The sequence below is a fragment of the Pogona vitticeps genome, chromosome 2 (assembly GCF_051106095.1).
Source record: "Pogona vitticeps strain Pit_001003342236 chromosome 2, PviZW2.1, whole genome shotgun sequence".
Lineage (NCBI taxonomy): Eukaryota > Metazoa > Chordata > Lepidosauria > Squamata > Agamidae > Pogona > Pogona vitticeps.
The window spans coordinates 265732606-265758864 of NC_135784.1; the positions used below are offsets into that span (position 1 = coordinate 265732606).

A 26259-nucleotide genomic window follows, 5' to 3' on the forward strand; every position below is an offset into this window, starting at 1 on the left:
ATGTGTTTTGGACTACAACTTCCATAATCTCATACCGGCTGGGGCTTCTGGGAGCTGAAATCAAAAACATCTGTAAGACTGAAGGTTTCCCATCCAGGCTCTAAGGAGTTTTGCATTGATAGTAAAAAGGAGGTGGGGATCCCATATGTTAATAGCACAGGTATTGAATAAAAGCTGCAGAACCTTTTGAAAGAAATGGGGAATAGAAATAATGAGACAATTTCCCATAATGTTGCCAGGTTGTTAAGAGCTAGTGGTGAAGTTACCATTGAAATACCCACGACAGCTTGTGAAGGTCAAGAAAATGCCATTAAATCCCTGGAACATGTACAATTTGAAGCTACAATAGAATATTCTCGCAGAGGTGATCTTCACGTAACCCTAACTTCTCCATCAGGTATGGGAGACCACTTCTCCATTGCATTATGTCTAACAATTGCACCCTTGGTACGTCACCAGCAGTTTGTTTGGAGATTACTCCATTTTAAATGTATGCTAGATATAAGCATTAAGAGTAGCTTTGGGACGAGGGGAACTTGTTGACACATTTGAATAGAAAAGAGGCCCGCCTGAAATTTCAATGAAGAATGTACCTCACTGAAGATGGTTTTCAATGGCACAATGCCAATATCATAGAGTTGGGCAGCAGCAAGTACCACCATATGAGAAGATATCATTATGTATTTTCTTGTTACGAGCCTAGCACAATGAATAGGCTTGACTGTATTGTAACACAGGTTGGAAAAGTTGGTGGTGGTGGTGAAGCTGGATAAAGGGAGTTGGTATTTAATTCACTTTATGGAAGGTTACCATGATGTGCAACACTCCAAGTAATAATCAGGACTTCTAAGGCATAAAATAATGGTTCCCATGCACTCATTAAAGCATCTTCATTTTTACCATCTGACTCATTCATCCCTGCATGGCAGCCAAGACCATTCGTTACATCTCAACAAGCTGTTTGAACAACTTGGTGGGAAATGTGAGGGAGCTCCTGATAGATGCAGGAACCATCACTTTATCCATCACACTATCTCAGGCCCAAATTATACACTACAAAAAATTCTAAATAAGAAAAGGGCCAGTGCCAAAAGCATCTTGTTGTCACAGCAGAAGTTTTTCCACCCTTCACATTTTGCAAATTAGCTGCTTTGTCTTGTGAGTGGTCTTCTGGATATGAGCATGGGCTTTGTTTGCAGGTCTGATCTTTCAGACACCAAGGTCTGCTGGAATCATGTCTCTGAAGCAGTAACATGACTTCAACTAGAATGATGGGCTGTGTCTAACATATAGTTTGGCCTTCAGCCTTTCATTTCTAAACATCTTGCCTGGATGTCACATTATGAATTAGATTCAGATTTAAGGATGTACAACTGGGCTGGTAGATGTGGAATTCTCTGCCTCTCCTCCTCCCCAAAGTAGTTTGTCCAGCAGAAACTCTTGATGTTTCTGGAGAGTGAACTCCATAAATTAGGAAGAAACATCCTGTGTGGATGAAGGCCTGTGCCAGCTCCATCAGATAGGCTTGGCCACTTCAGAAACAAGATATTTCCATCAGGAGTTGGATTTTAGGAGGACTATGTACTGGGTTTTCTGTACTTACGCTGGCTCTTTGGTGCAGTAGAAGCTTTCACATTGACAGTTGAAGAAAGATTCAGCTCGCTGAATGTGGAAGGGTGAGAGGGTGCCATTTTATTCACTCAAGGCAGATGCTGGTGGAGTTTTTCCACTGAGTGCAGAGTCTAATTCAGTTGCACACCACTGATTGGTATTGCTAAATCACTTTTGCCATCTATTAAGATGGATTACATGGTTGGACAGTGTCACCGAAGCTACCAACATGAATTTGACCCAATTCCGGGAAGCAGTGGAAGACAGGAGGGCCTGGCGTGCTCTGGTCCATGGGGTCACAAAGAGTCAGACATGACTAAATGACTAAACAACAACAACAACAAGATCTACACCAAGGTTTAGCCCCAGTGTTATAAGAAGCCGACCAAGGCTGTTTTTGTGGCACTAGTCCTGAGGCCCTCAGTGGATTTGGGGGGGGGGAGGGTCAAACTGCAGTTCCTGGAAGCCTCCACAGACTGCAGTTTCATCATTTAAATGCTCTCCAGACCATTCAACTCTAAAAGGAAAAAGGAAAAAACCAACAATTTTTTAAAAAGGTGTGGGGAATTTTGGGATTTTTTTGTCTTGTCTCACGGTGTTGTTTTATTTTTTGGATTATTTTTTTTTTGATCCCCAGAGGATTCTGGAGACAAAAGATCAGCTCTCAGACCCACCCAAGTTGCTTGTCCTTGATGTAACCGTGCTCTGCATCTCCTTGGATGGCAGACACACATGTTATCATGACTCTGAATCAACAAGCTATATTTTCTTATTGCTTTTATCACCAACTGACCTTAAGTGGCACATGGCGAGGGACTCCACTTCTTGTCACCTTGCATCTGCGGCATGTCTCTCTTGTCTGCAAAGCCACAACAGTTTTCCTTATGTGACCTTATACAGAGATAATCATTAATTTTGTTTCTCTAATACAGGAACCAATACAGTCTTACTGGCTGAACGGCAAAGAGATAAGTCACCTAGCGGTTTTAAAGATTGGGATTTTATGTCAGTCCATACCTGGGGAGAGGATCCAACAGGCACATGGACTTTAAAAATTATTGATATGGTAAGAAAAATGACTATGTCGAAGTAATTATAAGGAGAGGGGTGAATATATTTCCTGCCATTCAATATTAGAAAAGTAGAATTAGAAACTTCATAAGCACCACCCACTTTGATAGCTACCAATGCCTTAAATCAGTGGTTCCCACACCATGGGTAATCCAGAAGACTTCATCATCTGGTGTAGTGTAATTCCAGAACACCTGCGTTGCCCAAGTTTGGGAACCACTGTCATAAATGAATGTAGAATATAAGTAAAATACTGTAACTTATTTCTGTGTTGTAAAATGGCAGCCCAGATTGATGGAACTGAAATGATACCTATATCTGTTTGGCCTTATTGAGTAAAAACTAAATATAACCACTTTATAGACTGTATAGTACTTCAAACTAGTGGTGTTCACCGGCTTTGTTAACAAATATCCAGGTGAGGGGAAGGAGGGATATTTGCATGTTACTGGGACCAATAAGAGGGCAGTTGAAGCAGCCCCCAGTCATATTCAGCTTTGTGAGGGCACCCCTACACATTGCTGAAGTTTTCTCCAACGTCTGGGAGATTAAAGATGCTGAAATTTGACAGGAAAAGACTTGGCACTTGTTGCTTTAGCAAAAGAAGAGAGTGCCAAAGCAGAAAGAGACTGACAGCTGAAGCCCAGATGAAAGCTAAAACCTGTCCTGGAAACTCCCCAGACTTTAGAAATCATATGTCTTTGATATATTGGGTTTTTCTATTTTAGGATAAAACAGCTCTCTCACTGACTACAATTGCAGCATTTCCATGACAAGAAGCCATGCCTTCTGGTCACTGAAATGCGTGAGTTGGGAAAATGCTTTTACAAATCCCATTGCAGACCTTCATTGCAAACTTGTAAAGGTCTGCCTGAGGTCTGGGTGAGGGAAGAACATGGTGGGTGAGATTTACGTGCATTCTCAAAAGTTATCATCCTCCTGCTTCAAGTCCTAAACAGCTCCCGGCATAATGTCTGAAGAGTGCTTCTGATTCATCCAAACTCTATTGTACATCTTGAGACTGAATTGCAAACCCTCCTGGCTTAAAACACCTGGCCAAATTTGGGGATTTCAATACCTCCATGTCCCTCCACACTTTTTACCACTTTACTTAATGAAGAGCTCTGGAAAACTCTTCATTGGGTGTAGTTTGTTCTAATAACATTGCCTACATGTGGAATTTCAGTTTTATTTTATTCCTATATCATCATCATCATCATCATCATCATAGAACTGCAGGAAACACCGTATGGCTCATCAAGTCCAGCCCCTGTCAAGGAAGCCCAGTGGGGAATCAAAAGCACAGTCTCTCTCTCACACACGCACGCACATGCACCCACCCACCCAATCTTTCTGGAATTACCCTTAACACGTTGCTTTTGGTGGCATTCGTGGGTGCTGAGTTTTAAGACAAAGAGAATAATATTGGTGAGGAGAAGGCGACAGGCAATGGTTTGTGTCCATTGTTTATTCTAGGCCTGGGGGGGGGGGAGCAATGCTGCCTCTTGGCTTCCTCTTTGTACAGTTAGCCAAAGGTTCTCTTCTCAACCTTTAAACTTTTTAATGGATCTCCACATTACAGAGCAGCACCAAACTAACCAGCAGCAGTGACATGTAGAAAGTGTAAGTCTGCCCGCAGCATTTCCTAAACATGACCTGGAGCATTGCTTAGCTGACAGTGCTAAATGGGGTGAGCTGTGGGCAGAGAGAAGAAGGGTGCTCCTAAATAATGTGATGGTCTTTTGGCAAACAGACTTTTTCTCCTAGAAGAGGCAGATCCATATTGAGCCCTTTAAAATCCACGGTGCCCTTGGATTTTGTGCAGTCATCTGTCTTCTGAATAACTCAAAAAAATGCCTGCATGGTGAGGAAGACTAACGCTGATACTGTTGTCCCTCAGTCCAGAAGAATGCAAAATGAAGGAAGAATTGTCAACTGGAAATTGATTTTGCATGGCACTTCAACCCGGCCTGAGCACATGAAGCAGCCTCGTGTCTATACATCATACAATACTGTCCAAAATGACAGGAGAGGTGCGGAAAGGATGGCAGATTTTGTGGAGGTACCACTTTTATTCTCATGCTATCCAGATGTTCCCCGTCACCTGTGGAGCACATCGGAGAGACCTTGTTTTCCTTTCAACAGGCTCTTAAGCTTTCTTGATTCAATCAGTTTTTCCTCTCGTTCATTGGTGAAAATGCCCGGCACAAGACGTGACAATGGCTACTAGTTTAGATGGCTTATAAGCTATCAGACAAATTCATGCAGGGTAGAACAGACAACAGCTGCTAGTCACTTTACCTTAGCTGAACATCTAATTTTTAAGAGTGCGACTCTGAGAATTCCCTATCTTTGGCATTGCCAAAGATTACCTTTCTAGGCTTTGTGAAGATCTGAGCTCAGAGCCAGTATGCCACTCATAAATAGCAGTTGCTAGAAGGGAAGTGGGCTACAGTTGGCAACAGCCCTTGCTTCTGGGCTTCCCAGAGGCAAATGCTTGGTCATTACAGGAAGCATGATGCAGGACTAGAGGGACTTCAGAATCACCTTTTGGAAAGGCACTCATAGTTTGCCTATTCTGGTTCCCAGTCCTTTATGCACCTTTACACGTCCCATGCAAAAACTGGCTGTACCGTTAGGCAGAGTGAGCTAGGTGCCCGAGGTGGCAGATACAGAAACTGTCAAATAAAAGGTTGAAGTAGCTGCCTCAGGTGCTGGGAGCAGCAAACAACACCTCTTCCCCTAAAAGGCACCACAGCGTCGTCCCCCCTTCATGCTTCACCTTTTTGCCTCCTTCTAGCCCCACTTCTTGCTTGGTTGCTGGCACAAGCTCCTTCACTTTCACACCATGGTGCCTTCTGCACCTAGTGCTGCTGATCAACAGAGGAGGCTGGTTAGTTGCTGCTGTCTTTACAGAAGCACCAGACTTTCCGAGTGGCCACCATGTTTTCAGACAGAACCAGCAAGACCACTGCTTTTGGCAGATCTGGTTTAAAAAATGTGACTCTGATTAAAAATGTGCCCACACCACTAAACAGCTCCTACTCCTGCAATGAAGAATTGGGTGGGTGGACTGGCAAGACAGCAACATCAATACAGTAGTGAGGAAAAGGAGGGTAGCAGCAAGCAGGTATGAAAAGCATGTGCAGGTACATGGTGGGGGTGCGTGCATGGGGGCAGCTTGAGCTACCACCAGTGCAGAGCAACTGTCAAGATATCAGACAGAGCTGTGTATAAATAACTGCAGCCTCTAAGCTCTCCTGCTGCCCCCAGATACAGTGCTTTGTACTTGTACAGCGCTTGTCCAGCCAGCTTCGCTACGTCTTGTCTTTTGCCTTGGGAAGAAAAATATTTTGGGCCAACTCTGCTCCTTGGCCATCTTTGTTAAATGATGTTTGGCATCCTCATGTATGTTTCAGGACCACACCACAATGGAGAACCTGGGTGACAAAGCCAAGGTGACCAAAAGTACCACCAGCAATGAGAAAATACCAGAGATGGCCCCTTCAGATGCAATGCTCCATCTTCTGCAAAATGCATTTCATAGTCAGATGGCTGGACACCGAGTACCACAGAAAATGCTCCATGGGAATTCGCAAATTCCATATGAACATTTCCAACAAGCTCTTGAGAAATTAAACCGAGCCTCCCAACTGAGAGATTCAGAAGAGTCTCTGTACAGTGACTATGTTGACCTTTTCTACAATTCTAAACCCTATAAACACAGAGATGACAGACTACTCCAAGCCTTGGTTGATATTCTGAATGATGAAGATTAAAACATATAGAGAAAAGCACAAGGTTGGAAATATTCACCCACCCCAGCTCTGTAACACCTCTCATTTCAGATCAAGTCCCACTTATATTGACAATTTGCATGAATATAACCTTTATTGCTTTATACTTATCAGCAACCTAGATATTCAGGAAAACAGAAAAGGCCCCTTGCTAGGCATGAGGTAATTGTCACTTTCAAAATATCAGTAATCCTCTGAGAACAGGCAGGTTCCTTCACAGAACCGAAACGGCCACAGTCACCTATAACCAGATTTAATGCTGTCAGAGACTCCGATAGGCTTCTTGTCCATTTTTTCGTAAATAACAGCAGATGCCATAGAGTAGAAGAACTATGTATAAAGAATCATAGGGCATATTCCTTCACTTTACAAAGCTGGACAAAGCTAAAGTAGGTAACATGGGGAGGCATCTAGAGGCCATTTCCCTCTTCCTCAAACCCATAATTGCTGAACCAATCCCTTTCCATTGAAACTGGATTCAACTGGAAGGTCACTTGGTTTTTTTTAAAAATGAGGGTTTCTGCTAAAACAAGGTATGGAGTAGGCACACCTTGTCCTAGAAAAAATATGTTGGGGGAATTATGTGGGGCCCAGGGAGTGAAAAAAATGGCCTTGAGGGGTTTCTGTGGTCCCAGGGTTGGGTGATTACCAGCCCTGTTTTTGATTAAAATACACGACGGGCACTTAATAATGGTTCCATGAAGGCCTGATTCTGATCAGGAATGCCCCTTCTGTTGAGTTCAGAGACAGATCTCTTGAGACCAAGAGAAGCCAGAGTTAGCAAACACAGTCAGTTACAGCTCCTAAAGCAGAAAAAAGGGTGAGCTACCCATCCTTTGTATAATTTTGGTGTGTTCACTACTATACAGTCCTGTCCACCTCTGCTCAGAAGTTCTCATTTCAGTGGGTTTATTTCAATGTAAGTGGGCAGTTTTAATCTATGTAGCTATGAAAAAGTCTTTCAGAGGAAATAAGGCAGCAGTACCTCAAAATCTGAAGCACCTCAAATGCTAAAGTTTGTCTAACTTTTCCTATGGCCAGTCACTTTCAGTTGCCATGGTGCAACAAATCTACCTTACTTCTGGAGACGCTAAATTTTGTTTCACGCATTAGAGAATTCCCTGCTATACCCAAATAAGTTATGGTTTTGGAAGTTCAAACAGCCTGTCCCACGGGTCACCAAAGCTTTTTGAATCATGGACAACACTCACACCTTCCCACATCTTTTTTGTTACTGCCTAGCCCTATTTGAACCAAAATATTCATTTCATAATTAATTTTTTAAAAAACACACATACAAAACCTTTTAAAAAAAGTCACAAAAATAGGTTTTCCTGAAAAATTCTAACTTCTTATAATGATGTCTACCATGGCAATGTGTTAATGGTTTTAAAAAAATTATGAAAATCTCAGTCTCATGCCCCCTTGGAATTTTTCATGGATAGCTGAGTGGTTTAGAGATCTAGCTGCTGACCCAGAAGAGCCAACCTGGGTGGCATTAGGCAGGCTACACAGTCTCAGGGCGCCCCAAGATGAAGGGAATGGCAAACTACTAGCTTATCCTATGGCAATATCTTCTTCCCACCAGAAGACCATCTATCACTGACCTTGTACTGGTCCCAGAGATGTACTGCTTTTTTAGTGGAACCTGGAAAGGCAGACTACAACACCTAGCCCTAGCCAGCATGGCCAGTGGCCAAATTACAAGACAATAATTTTTCCAAGCTCTCCCCATTAGGCTGTAAATGTACAGTACTCATTTTACAACTGGAAGCACCCTCTGTTCACACATTTCAAGGAGCAGATCTCTCAGGAAAATACTAAAGAGAAAGAGGACAGTGGATAGAAATACTAAATCATGCATATAGTCAGATTTTGAACTATTTTCTTTCCATCTCTCTCTCTCTGTGAATGACACATTTGTCAACATTTACCACAGAGGTTGCTGGCTGCTTATTTTTGTTTTCTTAATGAAAAGTGAATGAGAAAAGGCAAGAAAGCTTTTTAAAAAGCACACATAAAAATTGCATATGGAATGCCTCTTTTTTTAAAAAAAGGGGGAAATACCTTAATGGGTTGGCTGCTATATTTGAAATAGAAGTGCCTGTATGGAAGACACCTTTGTTTAACCCTGAAAGGCTAAAAGAAGTAAGAGAGCATGTGTACGCATGCACGCACACGTGTGCGCGCACACTGCATAAAGAAAATAAACAGACAAAATGAAGGCACAAGAGGCTTTAAAGTAAGTGAAAAGAAAATCATGACGATGAGAGAAGCAGCAGCAGGAGAGAACCAGACAGCTCTTCCAAAGAGCATCATTTTCACTGCATCTAACTAAACACAGTGATCACCTGCAGAAGTGTCATATTGTTCGGTGAGACTAAAAAAGGAAATATAAATCACACAATATGGTGGAAGCAGGTGGGCCTTTTTTTGGTAGCGATTAATGCTTAGAGTTTTTGGTGGCGACTCTGTGGGGCTAAATCTGACAGCTAGTCTCAGTGGGAGGAGATCCGTTAAATGAATGGCATTCATTAAGTCAACATTTATGTAAGTCCCACTGATTCACTTGGCCTCCTCTAGTTGAGACTGCATGGATCCAAAAGGAAAATGCAAGTAAACAGTGGAGAATGAAGCAATGCAGAAATCATCTGAACAGAGTATAGCTAGTTGAATAAAGAGTGACGGGAAATGCTTTCTTCCTTTCTCTAGCTCTATTAATTTCTCTGATAGTGTATTTGCTTCCATGTGAAGGTGATTAGAATGACACTTGTCCCATGTTTTCTTTCAAACCAATGTTTCCCTAGTAGCAGAGCCCAAATTTATCCAAATCAATTTGCACAGGATAAAGCTAGGCTGCCTTATAACATTTGCCTCAGGGAACTATAGCATCAATGTTACATGTAACACTTTGCCTTTTGGGGGATGACAAAGCACTAAAATTTTTATTTTACTTTTTTTAAAAAATAATGCAACATTGCAGGTTATCTTTTTCTTGTGATGAGCAATGTTTACTTGTTACTTTAATATTCTCTGGTGGGGATCATTTTCAAGATATTGAGGGGAGTTGGAGTTGCGGTATCAGTTTTAAAACTTTGTACAGTGATGTGCTATCAAAAGTAACATGTTATGATTCTCTCCTTCACACAGACACAGACACAGACACAGACACACAGACACACAAAATCAGGGATTTAAGCAAAGTCAATGAGATTTTAAAATAACAAGAAACAAATTATTATTTTTACAAGATAATATTCCAAGTTTTATTGTCTTGATACAAAGTAACTGGACTTTCCTCCTTTTGTTTGAACTAAATCTGAACAGGAGAAGAATACAACCCATACTCACTTCCATGCCACAGAGAGACACAGAATAGAACTCTCTGGTAGCTAGCTATTTTTAAAATGTTTGTTTCTGAGACTGGCTGGAGAGAAATTGCCCATCACTGTTTTTTGTTTGTTTATTTTTAAATCCAGCTTCTGAAAAGTGAAAGCTCAAACCAGCCTGGGAAAACCCCTATTTCCTATTTATTACCCTATTGGTGTCTTGTCTGGTAGATGAATGAGTGACACCAGCCTTCCTTAAACTACATGGGGATTGCACCACAGGGATCATGGGCAGTGTCAGTGGACTAGTCCGGTCATCACAGAGCCATCACTGGTGGCATAGAATCAGTAAAAGCAAAGCCCTTCTTCCATATAGTGGTTATTAGGCATGTGAGGTGTTCACGAAGTAATTTACTATAAGTGCCCCACAGTAAGTTTTCATGGTCGAGCAGAGATTTGAACCCCAGTCTCCTGAGTCTTACTCTGACATTCTCCACTACACCATATTGGCGCTGCAATGGAGCTACACAGAAGCATATGAGCTACCTATCTGTTCCACTTCTTTGTGCTTCCTTTTAACCTTTGAATAATCTTTACACTTTTTAAAAAAGTGCTGGTGGATTTTGATGAGGATTTTGCCGGAATATTTTCTGGCTCCCACAGCATTTAGACCCTAAATGTTAAGAGAAACAAATTCAATGATATGGTGTCCTAAATATAGAGTCCCGTTAAATACTTAACACCAGAGTATCAAATCAATTAATTGAACTAATCATTGGATAATCAACAATAGAGAATAAAAAATAAAATAAAAGCTTTCTCCTGTCATGAAGTTCTCAGAACCTGGCAACTACACTGTACATAACATAGTACTTCTGGACCTCATTAATGTCTAGCTTAGATCATAAAGGGTGCTTCATTTGGGGAACAACAATAAACGTAATTGTTCATTGTTTGTGTGAAGAAGATCATCGCACACCTTAAACAGCAGCAGTATCAAGGCCAGTATCTGAATATTGCATTCAGGCTAATTCTTTAAAATATGTGAGTTTCACTGCTTTATTTTTTGCTGTTTTAAGGTCACTATCTATAATGCAGCCAAAAATGAAATCATGAAATCTGTGTTTAAATTAAATGGATACAAGTTGTGTTGCTTGAATGTTTCCAACCTGGAGTGCGCTGTACAGCTGTTAAATTATTTTTGTTAGTCTTTCCTTGGTGCCAGTATGTGTTTTGTGAAAATACAAAATGAAAATATGAAAATGTTTTATCTCAAAGAAAATGAACGTTATATTTTCTTTACAGGTATTTATAACATATTAAAGCTTTTATCAGACTTAATTTAAAAAGAATAAATTATGACAAACTTTTAAAATTATAAATTATAACAAATAATTTTTTTATTTGAGCAAAAAAAAAAAAAAACCTCCGCCAGCCTTTTGTCCAATAAAGTATTTTTGATGGCATGTTGGGATGACAGCAGCCACATGTATGTGATGTGATGTTAAAATTTACATTTGTTTTATTGCAGCATAATAGATAATATAACGTAATGTGTGAGCAGAGCCCAGAGTGTGTGGTCTTAACATTTGTAAAGAAACACAACACAGAGAGACTTCACATGAAACCATTAGGCCCAATGGCTTAATATTTCTCAGCAAAGATATGACTGGGTCTTTCCAGGAAGAAGGAAATCTTGTTAGAACAGACGGTACATCTTACAGCATCTGACAGTAAATGTGGTTTCCAGTGTAATCATACCAACACTCACTGTTGTCACAAGGTAACATCCTGACTGAAGATGTTGGTACGGGGAGGGGCTCTACAATGCTGTAGGAGGAAGTGACATTACACTGCTGTGGTGGTATTTATCTGTACCATAACTATTGGTGAAATGGATAAACAAGGAACTTCAGGCTCTGGGAGTGAATCTAACCCCCTGGATTTCTTTGTATAGCTACACTACCTTTCCTATAACACTATCATTTGGTGATTTCCAAATTTAGTATAGGGGTTTTCTTCCATTCCAAAAGGTTGATATGATTCTCCTGAGTCTTTGCTACTTGATAGGGTTCTTCTAGGTGGAGCATTTGTTCTCTTTAATATAAGTGGTTCAGCACTGACATTACTGGTATTTTGCCCACCATCCATATGACATTCCCCTTGTCTCACTTACTACAATGAGTTTTTCTATGGCTTTCCATACCTTTTCATCCTTCCTGAAAACATGGTTTATTTTTAGTATCACTTTGTTTATTAGCCCCCTCAGTGAGGGCTGGTGATTTCTGATGAAGCACCCTCTCCACAGAAGAAGGCCTCCTCCAGCACCCAAGCTAGATGTGAGAGGTGCAACTTTTGGCAGCCTTGTCTCCAGTGTCTGCACTGACTGGAAGTGGGTCCAGGTGGGTGAGTCCCTACAAGTCATCCAGGCCAATGGCCCTGATATTCCACTGAAACAAAGATAGGTGTGGCACCTCTGCATCTGTGTCGCCCAAGCCAAGTTCACTCATTCCCCAATCAACAGCCCCCCTCAAGACATTCAGCTGCACCTCTGCCATGGAACAGAACACCAACAGAAACTCTTCCCAAACACCCACCCACAACTCCCTTTTTCCTTCTCTCCCCCACTCCCTTGTCCCCAGCGCCACTCTTTCCATCTGTGCTCTCAACTTGCTCCAGGTGTTCTGCCCCGCTACTCCTCCCCAGGTTCTCCTTTTCCTTGCTATCATTGTTGTCAGGCTGGCAGTCACTCCTCCTGAAGGTGTGAAAATGGGGTGGATGGCTCACCAGCGATGGAGACACCACCTCTCCTGCAGGCACTTTTTCTTTCCATTTGCAGTAGTTCTATTTGTTTGTTTGTTAGAGTCAGGTGACCAGCTCATAAAACATATTTATGGCTAAGATACACAAAATGCAGTTTAAAAATATACAACCAATTCATAAAACATATTATGTGGCTAAAACATACAGAATGCAGTTTAAAAATGTACAACCAGTTCATAAAACATATTATGTGGTTAAAATATACAGAATGCCATTTAAACAGTGTACAGCCAATAGCCCTGCTCTTCATAGAATCCCTTGGCAGTGATCCTGACCAGTGGAAAGAAGAAAAGCTTTTATGGGTATGAAAGGAAGAAAACAAGTTTGTTGCATGCTGTCTCCCCCCCCCCCTCCCGGTGTGTGCGTGCTCTGTATAACTGTGTATTTGTGTATAGTTTCTGCACACCTTTAGCTCTGAAATGCACAGCAAGGTGGATTCTAGTGTAGCACTGAGCAGGCTTCTGGCAGCAAGAAGATAAGCTTCTTTGGAGGGGGTGGAACCCCAGGAATACGTAGCATGAGAGGCAATGCCAGGGGTCCAGGAAGAGGGTGAAGTGGGCAAAAAAGGCCTCCCCATCCCCTTCTATCTACCAGCAAGAACCCTGCATGAACAGAGGGTTCATTGAACAGCCATTCATATTTCAGGAGTCAGTTGACTAAATGGGCGGGGTACAAAATCAATCGATCGATCGATCGATCGATAGATCGATAGATAGATAGATAGATAGATAGATAGATAGATAGATAGATAGATAGATAGATAGATAGATAGATAGATAGATAGATAGATTCCAACCCTGTTTGTACTCATGGCCTGACCTACATTTTATTTAAAAATTGAAATTTATGGTCATTGCCAACTCTTGTTTTGTCCCAGAGCAACACATGACTCATGGAAAAAAGTTATCTTCCTTTTAGGATGTTCAAAAAAGAACTGAAATGCTTTAATCAAGTGATTATGAGGAAAAATATCTCTAATGGTGATGCTACTCAGTTATTTAGATATCTAGGAAAACAGAGCAGAAGGGGAATTCTTTTTAACCTGCTGTTGGTAGCCAGGAACAAATGGATTTGCTCTTTCTTTACCTTGAAATGTTTTATTTAACAGTGTTATCAGTAAAGCGTTCTGAATGTTAAACATGCAATAACACTGGCCTGTGCAGCCTGATAAGGAAGTGCTCTTAAAACTAAAGATTTGCAGGCTTATTAATGAAGTCCAGAGTTCCCTCATGGAATAAAGCTATAAAGGCTCAACTAGAAATAAAGCCAATGCCACATGCCAGTCCCATTAAGGGCAGTGAACCAGGGCAGAACTACTTCATTTGGAGACCAAGAATGTTACGAGGCATGACAGAAAACGCTGAGAAGCAAGGGAATGTTCTAGAATCTGTACATGAAAGGCCAGATAAAATCATGCCTGTCTCAGCATCAAAGATATATAATAGAAGACATATAGGAATAGGAATACTCAGCTGATCTTGTCTGGTAAAACCTTTGCACTAGTTCTCAGTCCCAGTGGAAACATAACACTTTTAGTCCCTACCACGGTTAAGACTGTCCACTTCTTCTCACACCTCTACCTTTATCACATGCAAAGGGTCCCTCCCTTTCCACCAATGGTCTTAATTACTGTCGTACAACCAGTCTGGCCAAATTCAACATTCGAGACCAAATCTAATTGACCTGATTTGATTCTGTGGTGAAGAGGAATGGTCCAAAAGCAATTGGGAGTGATGCAGGAATTCAGATGTCTACAATAAGCAGGAAAAAAAGCCAGACATTATGTTTCCAATGTGACCATAGAGGAAAAATGTCGTGATATTTTAATGGAGAGACAGAAGGGGAACAGGGTTTTGATCACTGACACTTTTAACAAGTAACTTTAGGGTAAGCATCTCATCAACACTTTCTAGTCACTGTGCTTATGGGGAAGGATTCTGTGCAGTCACCAGAATCACATAGTAAGCCACTTATCTCACATAGTCATTCCAGCTATTCCTTCATTTGCTACATTTATTGACCTGCAGATTCTAGAAAAAGGCAGTGCTGATGGTCTGGGATTCATCTCTGGGTCTTCAGATGTTCTCTTCTGACTGATTTTGTCTTGTTAATTAGATTAGTAGACTTATCATTTGCTTGGCTCTCTTGCTGATTTGTGTATTGTGCTTTTGGCATTGGCTGGAATCCAGTTGGTAGAGCTGCACAGGCATAAGGGGTGATAACATTACCAACCAGCAATGTTACAATTTAGTTTAGTTTAGTTTAAAGCTTCTTATCCTCTCTGTGTCTCAGGTTCTTAGGCTCCCCCAAGATCTCTTTCCATCTGGCGAAGCCTTTGGGAACCTTGGGACTAGCGGAGGAAGTCTGTAATATCTGAAAATCACTGCCATCAATCACAATCAGGGCAGCAGGCCTGACATTGATAATTTACTATTATTAAATGCTCCCCTTCATCCTAAGGCTGCCAAAGGCTTTTCCAGGTCAAAAGGGAGCACAAAGGAATTTTGGAACCTGGGGATAGGAAACATTGACTTAGCTTAGCTTAATTTAATTTAGCATAATTTAGCTTCACTTCACTTAAAGAGTAACATCACCAGCTAATGACATCATCACCATTTACTGTATATTCATGGAGTTACTCAACAGGATTTCAGCCTCTGTCAGTGATTTAGGTGGTGAAACTTATTCTTTCCCACCTCCACTGTCCTTAGCTGTTGCTAGGTTCCTGGTTTACTTTCTCAGGCTGATTCATTTTTTTTAAAAAAATCTCTCTCTTCCTTCTGCCCATATATCTGGAAGTACTTTATTCATAGTTTTGGAACAAAATATGTTTATGATCTTTATTACCATTAACATTATTTTGCACTTTTCATTCATACTGTGATGTAGCATTTCTCGATTGTCCATTCAATCATACTTTTCACTGAGCAATTCACAGATTTTAATTTCCATTATACCACTTCATTAGTTATACATATAATTTAGTTTCAAATAAAAGGTCTCTATTGCTGTTACTGTTAGCACCAGTGATGGTTAATTAACCATTGTGCCTTACTGCAGCAGGAATACAATAACAGTGGTGTCCCTGGAGCCAGCTTGCTTTCACTTTCACTTTCACTTCAGCAAGCCAAGAACTTTTGCTGGGATGGAGCAATAGGCTCAGGATAACAGCAGTGGGAATAAGCCTGCCTCTAGTGGCAGCAAAACTCTGCTTGTGCCATAAGCTCAGAGGCAAGCAGGAGGTGACAGCAACCCCGCAACAGCCACTTTAAAGACTACCAATTTTATTTTCATATGAGCTTTCAGGGATCAACATTCACTCCCTCAGACACTGCAGTGTAAGTACGTGACAGGTAGGTATATTGATACACATCCCCATGACCAGGTGAGAATATAAATAGCAGACAAACTGACGATGGTTCATTTACACAGGGATGCTGATGACACCCAAGTCTATCTCCCCTTTCTATCTGGTTACAAAAAAGAAGCTGTTCTGGGCTTAGAGAGAAGTGCTCCTGGTGAATTCAAAGGCACATCAGGGACTGGATGGGACTGCACTCCACCTGCAAAGAATCTCGAGGTATCTATTGCAGGGGTGGGGAAGGAATTACAAAGGGAGACAGAGGAAGTTGACTAGCTAAACAAGTTTCAGGCTCTCTAGCTCACTGCTTTCTCTAATATCTTATGAGTATAAACTGTAGCCTTCCTTGGCAAGCTCTGGGACTGTGTTAGGGAACTATGCCTGCCTGGAAAGGATGTTCTGCTTTGTGCTGCTCTGCCCCTCTGCCTGCATGCCCACCTCTGCCAACTACTGTTCTTCCCCAGGACCCACCAAGCTGCCTTTTAGCTACCGTATTTTTCGCTCCATAAGACGCACCTTTCCATAAGACGCACCAATTTTTTAGGAGAAGAAAACAGGAAAATATAATCTGTTTTCTTTGCTCCATAAGACGCACAGACTTTCCACCCCCCTGTTTTGTGGGGGAAAAGTGCGTCTTATGGTGCGAAAAATACGGTAAATAGTTCAACTCCTACAGTAACAGACATGTTTAAAGGAAAGTATACCCTCTTTGAATTCTATGGTTTTATTTATCAGGATATATTAAAAATCATCTGGTCCTTGGCCGGTCTGCAAATTAGATAAATATAACCTCAGATGAACAACAACTCATGACATATTACACTGTGTTATGATTTATTTTCCAAAAATTAAGCCAAAGCGGATATCCATGTGTGAAAAACTAAGTACACCCTTACTGCTTCCATAGGAATTAAGAGGCTAAGTAGCAGTCAGGTGCTAACCAAATGCTAACCAAATGCCCTTGATTAACTGATGATCAGCAAGTGTGACCACCTCTAAAGTTTTGACAGTTTGCTGGTCTGGAGCATTCAGGTGTGTGTTAACACAATGCCAAAGAGGAAACACATCAGCAATGATCATAGAGAAGCAATTGTTGCTGCCATTGATCTGGGAAAGTTTGTAAGGCCATTTCCAAACAATTTAAAGTCCATAGGTCTGCAGTGAGGAAGATCATTCACAAGTAGAAAACATTAAAGACAATTGCCAATCTTCCCAGGAGTCGACGTCCAAGCAAATTCACCCCAAGGCCAGACTGTGCAATGCTCAGAGAAACTGAAAAAACCCTCAAGAGTTACATCTCAGACTCTTCAGGCCTCAGTTAGCATGTTCAACGTTAATGTTCATGACGGTATGATGAGGAAAAGTCAGAATAAGTATGGTTTATTTGGAAGGGTTGCCAGGAGAAAGCCTCTTCTCTCTAAAAAGAACATGGTAGCATGGCTTAGGTTTGCAAAATTGCATCTGGACAAACCACAAGACTTCTGGAACAGTGTCATTTGGATAGATGAGACCAAAATGGAGATGTTTGGCCATAATGCACAGTGCCATGTTTGGCAAAAACCAAAGACAGCATATCAGCACAAACACCTCATACCAACTGTCAAACACAGCTGGAAGGGTCATGATTTAAGCTTGTTATGCAGCCAAAGGAGCTGGGCACCTTGCAGCCATTGAGTCAACCATGAACTCTTCTATATACCAAAGTATTCTAGAGTCAAATGTGAGGCCATCTGTCTGACAGTTAAAGCTTGGCCAAAATTCAGCCATGCAACAGGATTCCAAGCACACCAGCAAATCTACCACAAAATGGCTGAAAAAGAAAAGAATCAAAGTGTTGCAATGGCCTGGTCAAAGTCCAGGCTTCAACCCAATTGAAATGCTGTGGTGGGACCTTCAGAGAGCTGCGCATAAGCAAATGGCAAATGCCCACAAACCTCAATGAACTGAAGCAACGTTGTAAAGAAGAATGGGCCCAAATTACTCCACAACAATGTGAGAGACTGACAGTCATACAGAAAACAATTACTTCAGGTTATTGCTGTAAAAGGTGGTTCCACAAGCTGTTGAATCAAGGTGCGTACTTAGTTTTTCACACATGGTTTAATTTTTGTTAACTAAATCACGAGATGGTTTATATATGTCGTATGCTGTTGTTCATCTGAGGGTGTATTTACCTAGTTTTCAGATCTGCTAAGGACCAGATGATTTTTATTATGTCCTGATACGTAAAACCATAGAATTCAAAGTGGGTGTGCTTTCTTTTTCATATGATTGTATGCTTGCTTTTTGATGCTCTATTCACAGCAACAGTACTTTGTTCTAACCTTGATGATGCTTTTTAGGACTCTAGCATGACACCCGCAATAAAGGGATTCTGCTCATCTGGAAAGGATGCCTTTGATTCAGCCGCTTGATACTCTGCTGTGCTTCTTTCACTGCCTGTCTGCCCACTTCAGCCAGGCACTCCTGTTTGCCTGCTCGCCTGACTTGGGCCCACTGTGCTATATTTCAGTGCAGCATCTTAGCCCAGCATAAGTCCTCTTCTTTAACTGACTCTTCTCCGGTAATATTCTTCAACTGTAAAGCCTGAGGGTTATCTAAGGGCTCCAGAAGTATCTCTCCAACCTAATACTAGGACACAATGAGCATAAATTGGTAAGACTGAGGATTTAACCGAGTGTGAATGTTTCAAGCCCTTTTAAAACAAAAATCAAACTTGAAACATGCCTAGTATAACAATGCCCAAAGGTAGGTATCTGAGGGGGCAATTAACATTGGTCACCACCCCCAATCTGCAATGGATTCAGATTAAAGCCTGTCAACCATATGATGTAAAGCTGAATGCAGGGTAACCCATTGTGGACCTATATATTTTGAGTGGATAATCTTTTTTCGTTCAGCTGGCAGGGTGATTTTAATATTCAGGTTGACATCACCTTCTGTCCACTGTGAACTTTCTCCCTGATGTGATCACCTAATCTGATGGCAAGGGGCACTTGGGGGGCATGTCAGTTCCTCTCAACCCAGTGCCTTTTGTCTTCAAATATCATTTGTTTTAGTGTTTGGTTGTGTTTTTTTAAGCCTTTCAAAGAAGATTTGGAACACCATATTGCTAGGCCACTTCAGGAAAAGTAAATAAAAAAAGAGGTGGAAATTGTCAATTAGCACCTTGTCAAAGGCATCTACTGCTGCATAAACATAACTTTCTGCCTGTGCTCCTGAATTGCTTGATGTCTGGACAGCTACAGCGATTTCACCTGTGGAAACCCAATTTGAAAAAAATGCAGATCACAGCAAATCCAAACATTTCCCCTGCTGTCTAGTCACACACTGAAACAGGGCAGGTTCAGTCCCCTCTTCTACAGCTATCAATAGTGAGACATGCTGGGAGTTGTGGTTCAATAAAATCTGGAAAGTTGCAGGTTGCCCACCCTAACATCATCTCAACCAGAGTTTTAAAAAATTTGAACCATGCCATCCATACAGTGAGAACCCTTTCTTGTTGTGAACAAGTAGTATCCTCATGTATGCTCCTTAGCTTCCTTCTCTGGTCTGTTGGAAGAGAACAAATCGGAGAAGGGAAGCTTTCTGCTGCCTAATGACACAATAAACCAATTATGGAGCAAAACTCCATGGCTTCTTTGCTAGCAGCAGCAAAGCAGCAGCATGCAACAGTATGCTGTTTATTAATAACAAGCTGTGATTGCTCTGAAGGATTTCTGGTTTCTTGGGTCTGAGGAATGTGCCCAATGTATCTCCTCCTGACCTTGTAGGGTTCCTCACAAAGCATGTTACGTTGGGTAGGGGCAGAGCTTGGGAAAGTTACTGCTTTGGGCAACATATTCTGGAATTCCCTAGCCAGCATGGCCAGTGGCTATGTTGACTCCAAGATTTTGGGGAATTGTAGTCTGAAGTGTTCCTCCCTTTCCCCCAGATCTGGAAGGGGAAAGACATTCTCAGTATGTACACACTGTATTCACCTGCCTTCTTACTCAAGTTCTTTGTGGCTGAAAGTTTCCAATGGAAGAAAATGTAACAAATGTTATGTCCAGTCTCAGAGGTGCTGCAAAATCTGTGGGTACATGTCAGAAATCTGTGCAAAGAGTATCTTTGTTAAAATAACCATAAAAATATGTGTGGCAGGAGGAGATGTACAGTGCAATTAGATATATTTCTAGCCAAAGGTAGGTTTGAGTTCAGTAGTTCTCAGTCCCAGAAGATAGCAACCTTAATTAGATTTGCTGCATAGCTCAGTGAGATGACATACAATTTCCCTTGGCCCTGAACTGAAAAGGATCCTACAGAGGTGAAAACCTTTCCTGTTTACTCACCTCTGAAGTGTGTGGGAGGCTGTGATGTTAAGGTGCTGAGACAGGTCCTTGACTGCATTCCATATTGCACACAAAGAGGCTGTTATCATCGTGTCCATTCCATTTCCTTTTGCTGACGACTATTTTCTAGGTAACCAAAGGAGCTGATCCCACATTCCTAATTGCTTTTCACATTGCTGGTACTATTGTCAGGCCATAAAGAAACACATCCGTACAAAATGTTACCAGCATGCTTAACAGCTGAGATTAGGATGTGAGCTGTTGGTTACAGCAAAAATCTGGAAATTAAATCCACATCTGGAAAGCAAAGATGTTAAAATGGTCTATTACATTTGTTTTCCCATTTTAGGGGACAGGAATCCCGTCATTTAGGGACATCAAATAATTAACGATGGGGGTCTCACATAATACGTCATTCACCAATATTGGTTTTGTATTTCTCAATATATGCAGCAGAAAAGTGGTACTCTCTCTGGAGTCTCTTCATCTGAAAGACTAACTATTGCTGTTAATTGCTGGTAGGTGTGAGTTAAGTAGAAACTGGCACAGTGAGCATCTGCTTCATGCAGCATATTTTGGATATCATAAGAGGTCAGGAATCCAGTTGTTGTTGTTGTTGCTGTTGTTGTTGTTGTTGTGTGCTATCAAGTCAGATAGTTACCCTAAAAAGGTCTTCAAAGTCCATGGGATACAGTATTTAAGAAGTGCTTTTACCAACTCCACTCCACCAGTGAGTGTCCATGGCCAAGTGGGGATTCAGAACCTGCTCTCCATAGTCCTAGTCCATCACTCTATCCACTACACTGCACTGCACTGTTACTGTATTTTTACTTTTGCAGAATGGAAGCATTGCTTTTGGGACTTTGGCCTCAGGTAACAAAGTGTCTTACCTGGTTCTGGATACTTTGCACCTGGACATGGTGAGGGAGCGTCACCATTTGTTGTTCTGTCTCCAGCAGCAAAACATTTTGGGCCAGCCCTCTCAACCAAAAATGTTAGCAGGGAGATCTGGGCACTTTACTTATTGCTCTACTCTCCCAAGAAGAACACGTTAATACTATGTGATCAGATAATGACATTGTCTAAGATGTCAGTGCATATCCCCTGACAAGAATCAGTACAATACCATCACCTCCCACTAGTTATGTTTTGCATGAATTGTCTGTTCCAAAATATCAAGTCATTCCAAATGTCCATAACTGAGTGCTTGACATCCTTCCCTTCACCATATTTGTTTTACTTATCACACTCATATTCTGCCTTCCCTCTAAAGAGACCTAGACAGTGTGTTCCGTGGTCATGTAGCAATGTTAACCCACAAAATGTTGTGCCCTAGTCCAACATTTAAACCTTTAAACCTTGGCTGTTGTGCCCTCTTAACTAATTCCAACCAGATAAAACATATGTTTTTCCCATTAGATGATATTCACTGCTTTTCCAAATAAATAAATAAATAATGATTTATCACTTTTTATGACTAATTGTCTCCCTTCCCTGCCCATACCTACAAAAGCTTTGATATATTCTAAAAGAAGAACAGTTGGATTTAAGCACTTGCCTTGTTCTCTCTTTTATTACCATTGTATGATACCTCTTCCTGTAAGCAAACACTTGTAGGACAACAGTTTGTCTCATCTTTTTACCAGACCCACTGACTCTGGCCAATATGAGGGAACAGTTGCTTTGGCTTTTCAGCAAACAGTGCATCGCAGCCCAGATGAACTTGTGTTTGCTCTCTAACTATGGAAAGATTAGTCATTTCCAGACAAATATCAAGTTTCTGTTACTCAGAGCACCATCTGCTGTTCACAAATTTGTCAATTCCGTTCCCAATTAATCTCCATCTTGACATCATCTTGTGAATTTGGCCATCTTGATGACTGTGAATGGAATTATCCCTCATGGGTCTTGCTGACAGTATCACCTCTTGCAGCCAGGGATTTAACAAAAGGATATCATGTTCCTTTGTAATTGGGAATCTCTTTTTAGCCCCTAGCATTCACTACCCAACAGAGTTAGGCATGATGATGCCCCCCCCAACAAATGGATGGGACAGAGACCCAGTTTAGAGAGAGAGCATCCTTTCTGAGTTACAGAGTCGGGGTAGTTAAAAAAAACCAAGACAAAACTGATGAGATTGTTGCATGTCATGACCATGCTGGCTCTGGAATTCTAGGAGCTTTATTTTAAGAATATGCATTTCTTCCCATCTCTGAGACAAAAGTGCAGGTTTAATTAGTATGTTTCCTGCTATAGGAATTTAGTGGCCATTCATAGGAACCGGCTGTATTTGGGGAACTAAATAAAATTTTGCAAAGATACCATACCTCTCCAGTACTTCGTCATCCAAAGGAAATTAATACCACCCTAGACTGCTCACTAAGAAGGTACAGAATATTTCAAAACAGTATGGATTTTGTAAATTTATTCTTGCTAAAGATTCTTTATCCCATTCCCATCCCATTTCTGATTCTGAGCATTATTTTAAAGCAAATGTTAACAAAAGAAATGGCCTGGGGATTGCTTTTCATATACTCAGTACAGAAATCTGATGTTTTTTAATGCCACTGCTACCATCTAATTAGATGTATGCTTTTAAAAAATTTCAAAGTAAAACAGAAAGAATAATGGCAAATACTGTCAGGATATTATGACTCACAATAGAGAATTTAATATTAGTACATGAACCAAAGTTTGTTAATAGGTAGCCATCTTAAAACAGGTGTGCAGCCACAGATTCAGCACATGTTGCTGCTGCTGTTGTTGTTACTGTTTAGTCACTAAGTCGTGTCCGACTCTTTGTGACCCCATGGACCAGAGTATGCCAGCCCCTCCTGTCTTCCACTGCCTCCCGGAGTTGGGTCAAATTCATGTTGGTTGCTTCGCAGACACTGTCCAGCCATCTCATCCTCTGTCGTCCCCTTCTCCTCTTGCCTTCACACTTTCCCAACATCATGGACTTTTCCAGGGAGTCTTCTCTTCTCATGAGATAGTCAAAGTATTGGAGCCTCAGCTTCAGGATCTGTCTTCCAGTGAGCACTCAGGGTTGATTTCCTTCAGAATGGATAGGTTTGTTCTCCTTGCAGTCCAGGGGACTCTCAAGAGTCTCCTCCAGCACCACAATTCAAAAGCATCAATTCTTTGGTGGTCAGCCTTCTTTATGGTCCAGCTCTCACTTCCATACATTGCTACTGGAAAAAATATAGATTTGACTATGTGGACCTTTGTCGTCAGCAAAGTGATGTCTCTGCTTTTTAAGATGCTGTCTAGGTTTATCATCACTTTCCTCCCAAGAAGCAGGCGTATTTTAATTTTGTGGCTGCTTGTCATCATCTGCAGTGATCACGGAGCCCAAGAAAGTAAAATCTGTCACTGCTTCCATATCTTCCCCTTCTATTTGCCAGGAGGTGATGGGACCACTGGCCATAATCTTAGGGTTTTTTTTTCTTTTTTGGTTTTTGTTTTTTTTTTGGTTGAGCTTCAGACCATTTTTGGCACTCTACTCTTTCATACTAATTAAGAGGTTCTTTAATTCCTCCTCACTTTCTGCCATCAGAGTGGTATCATCTGCATATCTGAGGTTGTTGATATTTCTTCCCACATCAACTGTGGGTCCTGATGATGGCAATTTTAATTGTATTTTAATTGTATTTTAATAATTTTATCTTTTATTCTATTGAACTTTAATTGTTTTGAACCGCCCAGAGACCTCTGGGTAGATTGGGTGGCATAGAAATTAAATAAATAAATAAATAACTTTGCAATCCATGAAATCTGTATTGGATATGATATAATGTCTGGAAGAAGACATCAGGTGTTGTGCCCAGTGATTGGCTATTCACACTATATAAGTGCTGCACGCTATGGTGCTATGTGAAGTATTGTGATGGAGAGGTGCTGCATAAAGTGCTGTCCGTTTATTTACTGTAAGTTTATTATTTAGTCTGTTGACTGACGTACATAGTTCAATTGTACGTGGTCTGCAAATACACTGCTGGTGAAGGAATCTATGGCTCTGTGAGTCTCTTTGCTGTCAACCTGGAAGACTGACTTGTCTCAGAATCATCTCTAACACCCCAAATTTTGACAAATACAGTGGGCTGAATACAGGCACTCCTCACTTAACAACTGAGTTCCATTCTTATGACTAGGTCATTAAGCAAATTGGTAGATAACTGAGGAGCTTAAAGGTGGATATCTCGTGGTGTGTTGCAGTGCCATGTTTTTCAACAGACATCACACAACACCACACTAGAACACAGTACTGTAATTCTATCCATACGAAAGCATACAAGACACACCACACCACAATAAAATAAATCTAGTGTAATCATTTTTATTTATTCTGAATAGGAATAAAGGAAACTCCAACTTGATAACTTTGTTTTAATTTGCATCTCTTACATATTAAAAAACATAAAAATACAATCAGCCAAAACTGACAAAATGATGTGCAGTACCAAAAAACGGAGTCAGTGGTGCTCCAACCCTGGAGGCATTAAAGAAAAACTTAGATAATCACCTGACAGATATGCTTTGATTATATTCCTGCATTGAGCAGAGGGTTGGACTTGATGGCCTTGTAGGCCCCTTCCGACTTCACTTTTCTATGATTCTGTGATATGTTTGTGTTTGCCGCCTCACCACTGATGCTCCAATTATGCAAGTTGAATCTTTGACGAAACCGGTGAAACCATTTATGGCTTGCCGTCAATGTTTCCATCAATTCTTCCCCTTTGCACACCTTCAGCATTTCAAAGATACTGTGAGCCTTGACTTGAATTATTAAAAGGCTCATTGGCATTCTTTTTTGTATCTCATCATCAAACCAGATCGCCAGTAATTTTTCTGTTTCCTGGATGAGGCTTTTTGCTGCCTAGTTATTATGGCTTTAAATCCTACCATATGGAAGCAGTGACAGATTTTACTTTCTTGGGCTCCGTGATCACTGCAGATGATGACAAGCAGCCACAAAATTAAAATACACCTGCTTTATGCTTTTACTGTCTCCTTAACACTACCTTTACCTTTCAAGATCATTGGAACAGTCGAATGCGCCAGCACCAAATCACGTACTATCTCTAACTTTTTATCAGCATCATATTCATTTACAATCTTCATTTTCATCTCAAGATCGATAGTCTTTTTTCAAACCCTGGTGCTTCCTCCGAGTGAAGTCATGTTCTTCCTTTTTGCAGACATCTTGTTCTCCAGCAATCATGTGAGACTACATATTTGTTTCTAAACTTGTACAGTACAGTACTTTACAATAAAGTACTGTACTGTACAAATTTATAAACAAAATATGTAGTCTCATGTGAGTGCTTGGAAACTGGTCATAAGTCTGAGCAGCCATAAAACAGGTAGGTCGTTAAGTGAGGAGAGCCTGTATAAAAACAGAGATGGGTAACTTAGATAGGATTGGGGGTCAATTTCCCCCCCTAAAATCTATCAAGTCCACATAAAAATATTAACAAAACAAAACAAAATTGGAAGTGTCCAGATATGCATTTCCAGATTTGACTGGGGGGGTTGGCCTTGGACATGGGAACACATCCCTCAACTTATTTAAGTGAGCACCACTGCTTCAGGAATGAGGATTTTTTTTTTAAAGAAATGACATGGGGTGCATCTGTGGGGAACTGAGAAAAAATGCCTCCCTCACCAGCAGAGTATCCTATGAATACAATTTCAATGGAACAAATGTGAAACCTGACCCTCCATGAGCAAAAGTAAACATGTTATCATAGTTGGAATAATGATGTTCTATATAGCTATTCCAGCAGTCATAAATTATATTTATCTACTGTTTTCTGTCCAATGAATAACTTTTTGCTTCTTCATCTGGCCAGTAGATTCCAAGAGTTTAGCCCCAAAACAGTAACTCTTTCAAGCTCTGTGCCTGCCTGCAAAGGACAGCATTTCATTTATCTAAT

General features: G+C 40.9%; 1 protein-coding gene and 1 long non-coding RNA gene across 5 annotated transcripts in view; one reads left to right on the forward strand and one right to left on the reverse strand.

Annotated features, from left to right (window-relative positions):
* The window catches only part of PCSK1 (proprotein convertase subtilisin/kexin type 1), a 48232-nt gene extending 37042 nt beyond the window's left edge, over positions 1-11190 (forward strand). Inside the window, exons 11-14 of the mRNA XM_020793237.3 lie at positions 240-397; positions 2544-2677; positions 4583-4744; positions 6102-11190. Coding sequence (XP_020648896.2) covers positions 240-397; positions 2544-2677; positions 4583-4744; positions 6102-6461 — 814 coding nt within the window. The 3' untranslated portion in view covers positions 6462-11190. The remainder of the gene's footprint in view (positions 1-239; positions 398-2543; positions 2678-4582; positions 4745-6101) is intronic.
* The window catches only part of LOC140704928 (uncharacterized), a 170899-nt gene that overhangs the window by 10818 nt on the left and 133822 nt on the right, over positions 1-26259 (reverse strand). For 2 of the 4 annotated variants that reach the window (XR_013542185.1, XR_012084420.2), the window contains exon 5: positions 24644-25709. The exons of 1 other annotated variant lie outside the window; for it this stretch is intronic. This is a non-coding gene — a long non-coding RNA (uncharacterized LOC140704928). Of the gene's footprint in view, positions 1-24643; positions 25710-26259 lie in introns of those variants that run through there. One more of the 4 variants, XR_013542184.1, reaches the window with a different exon arrangement.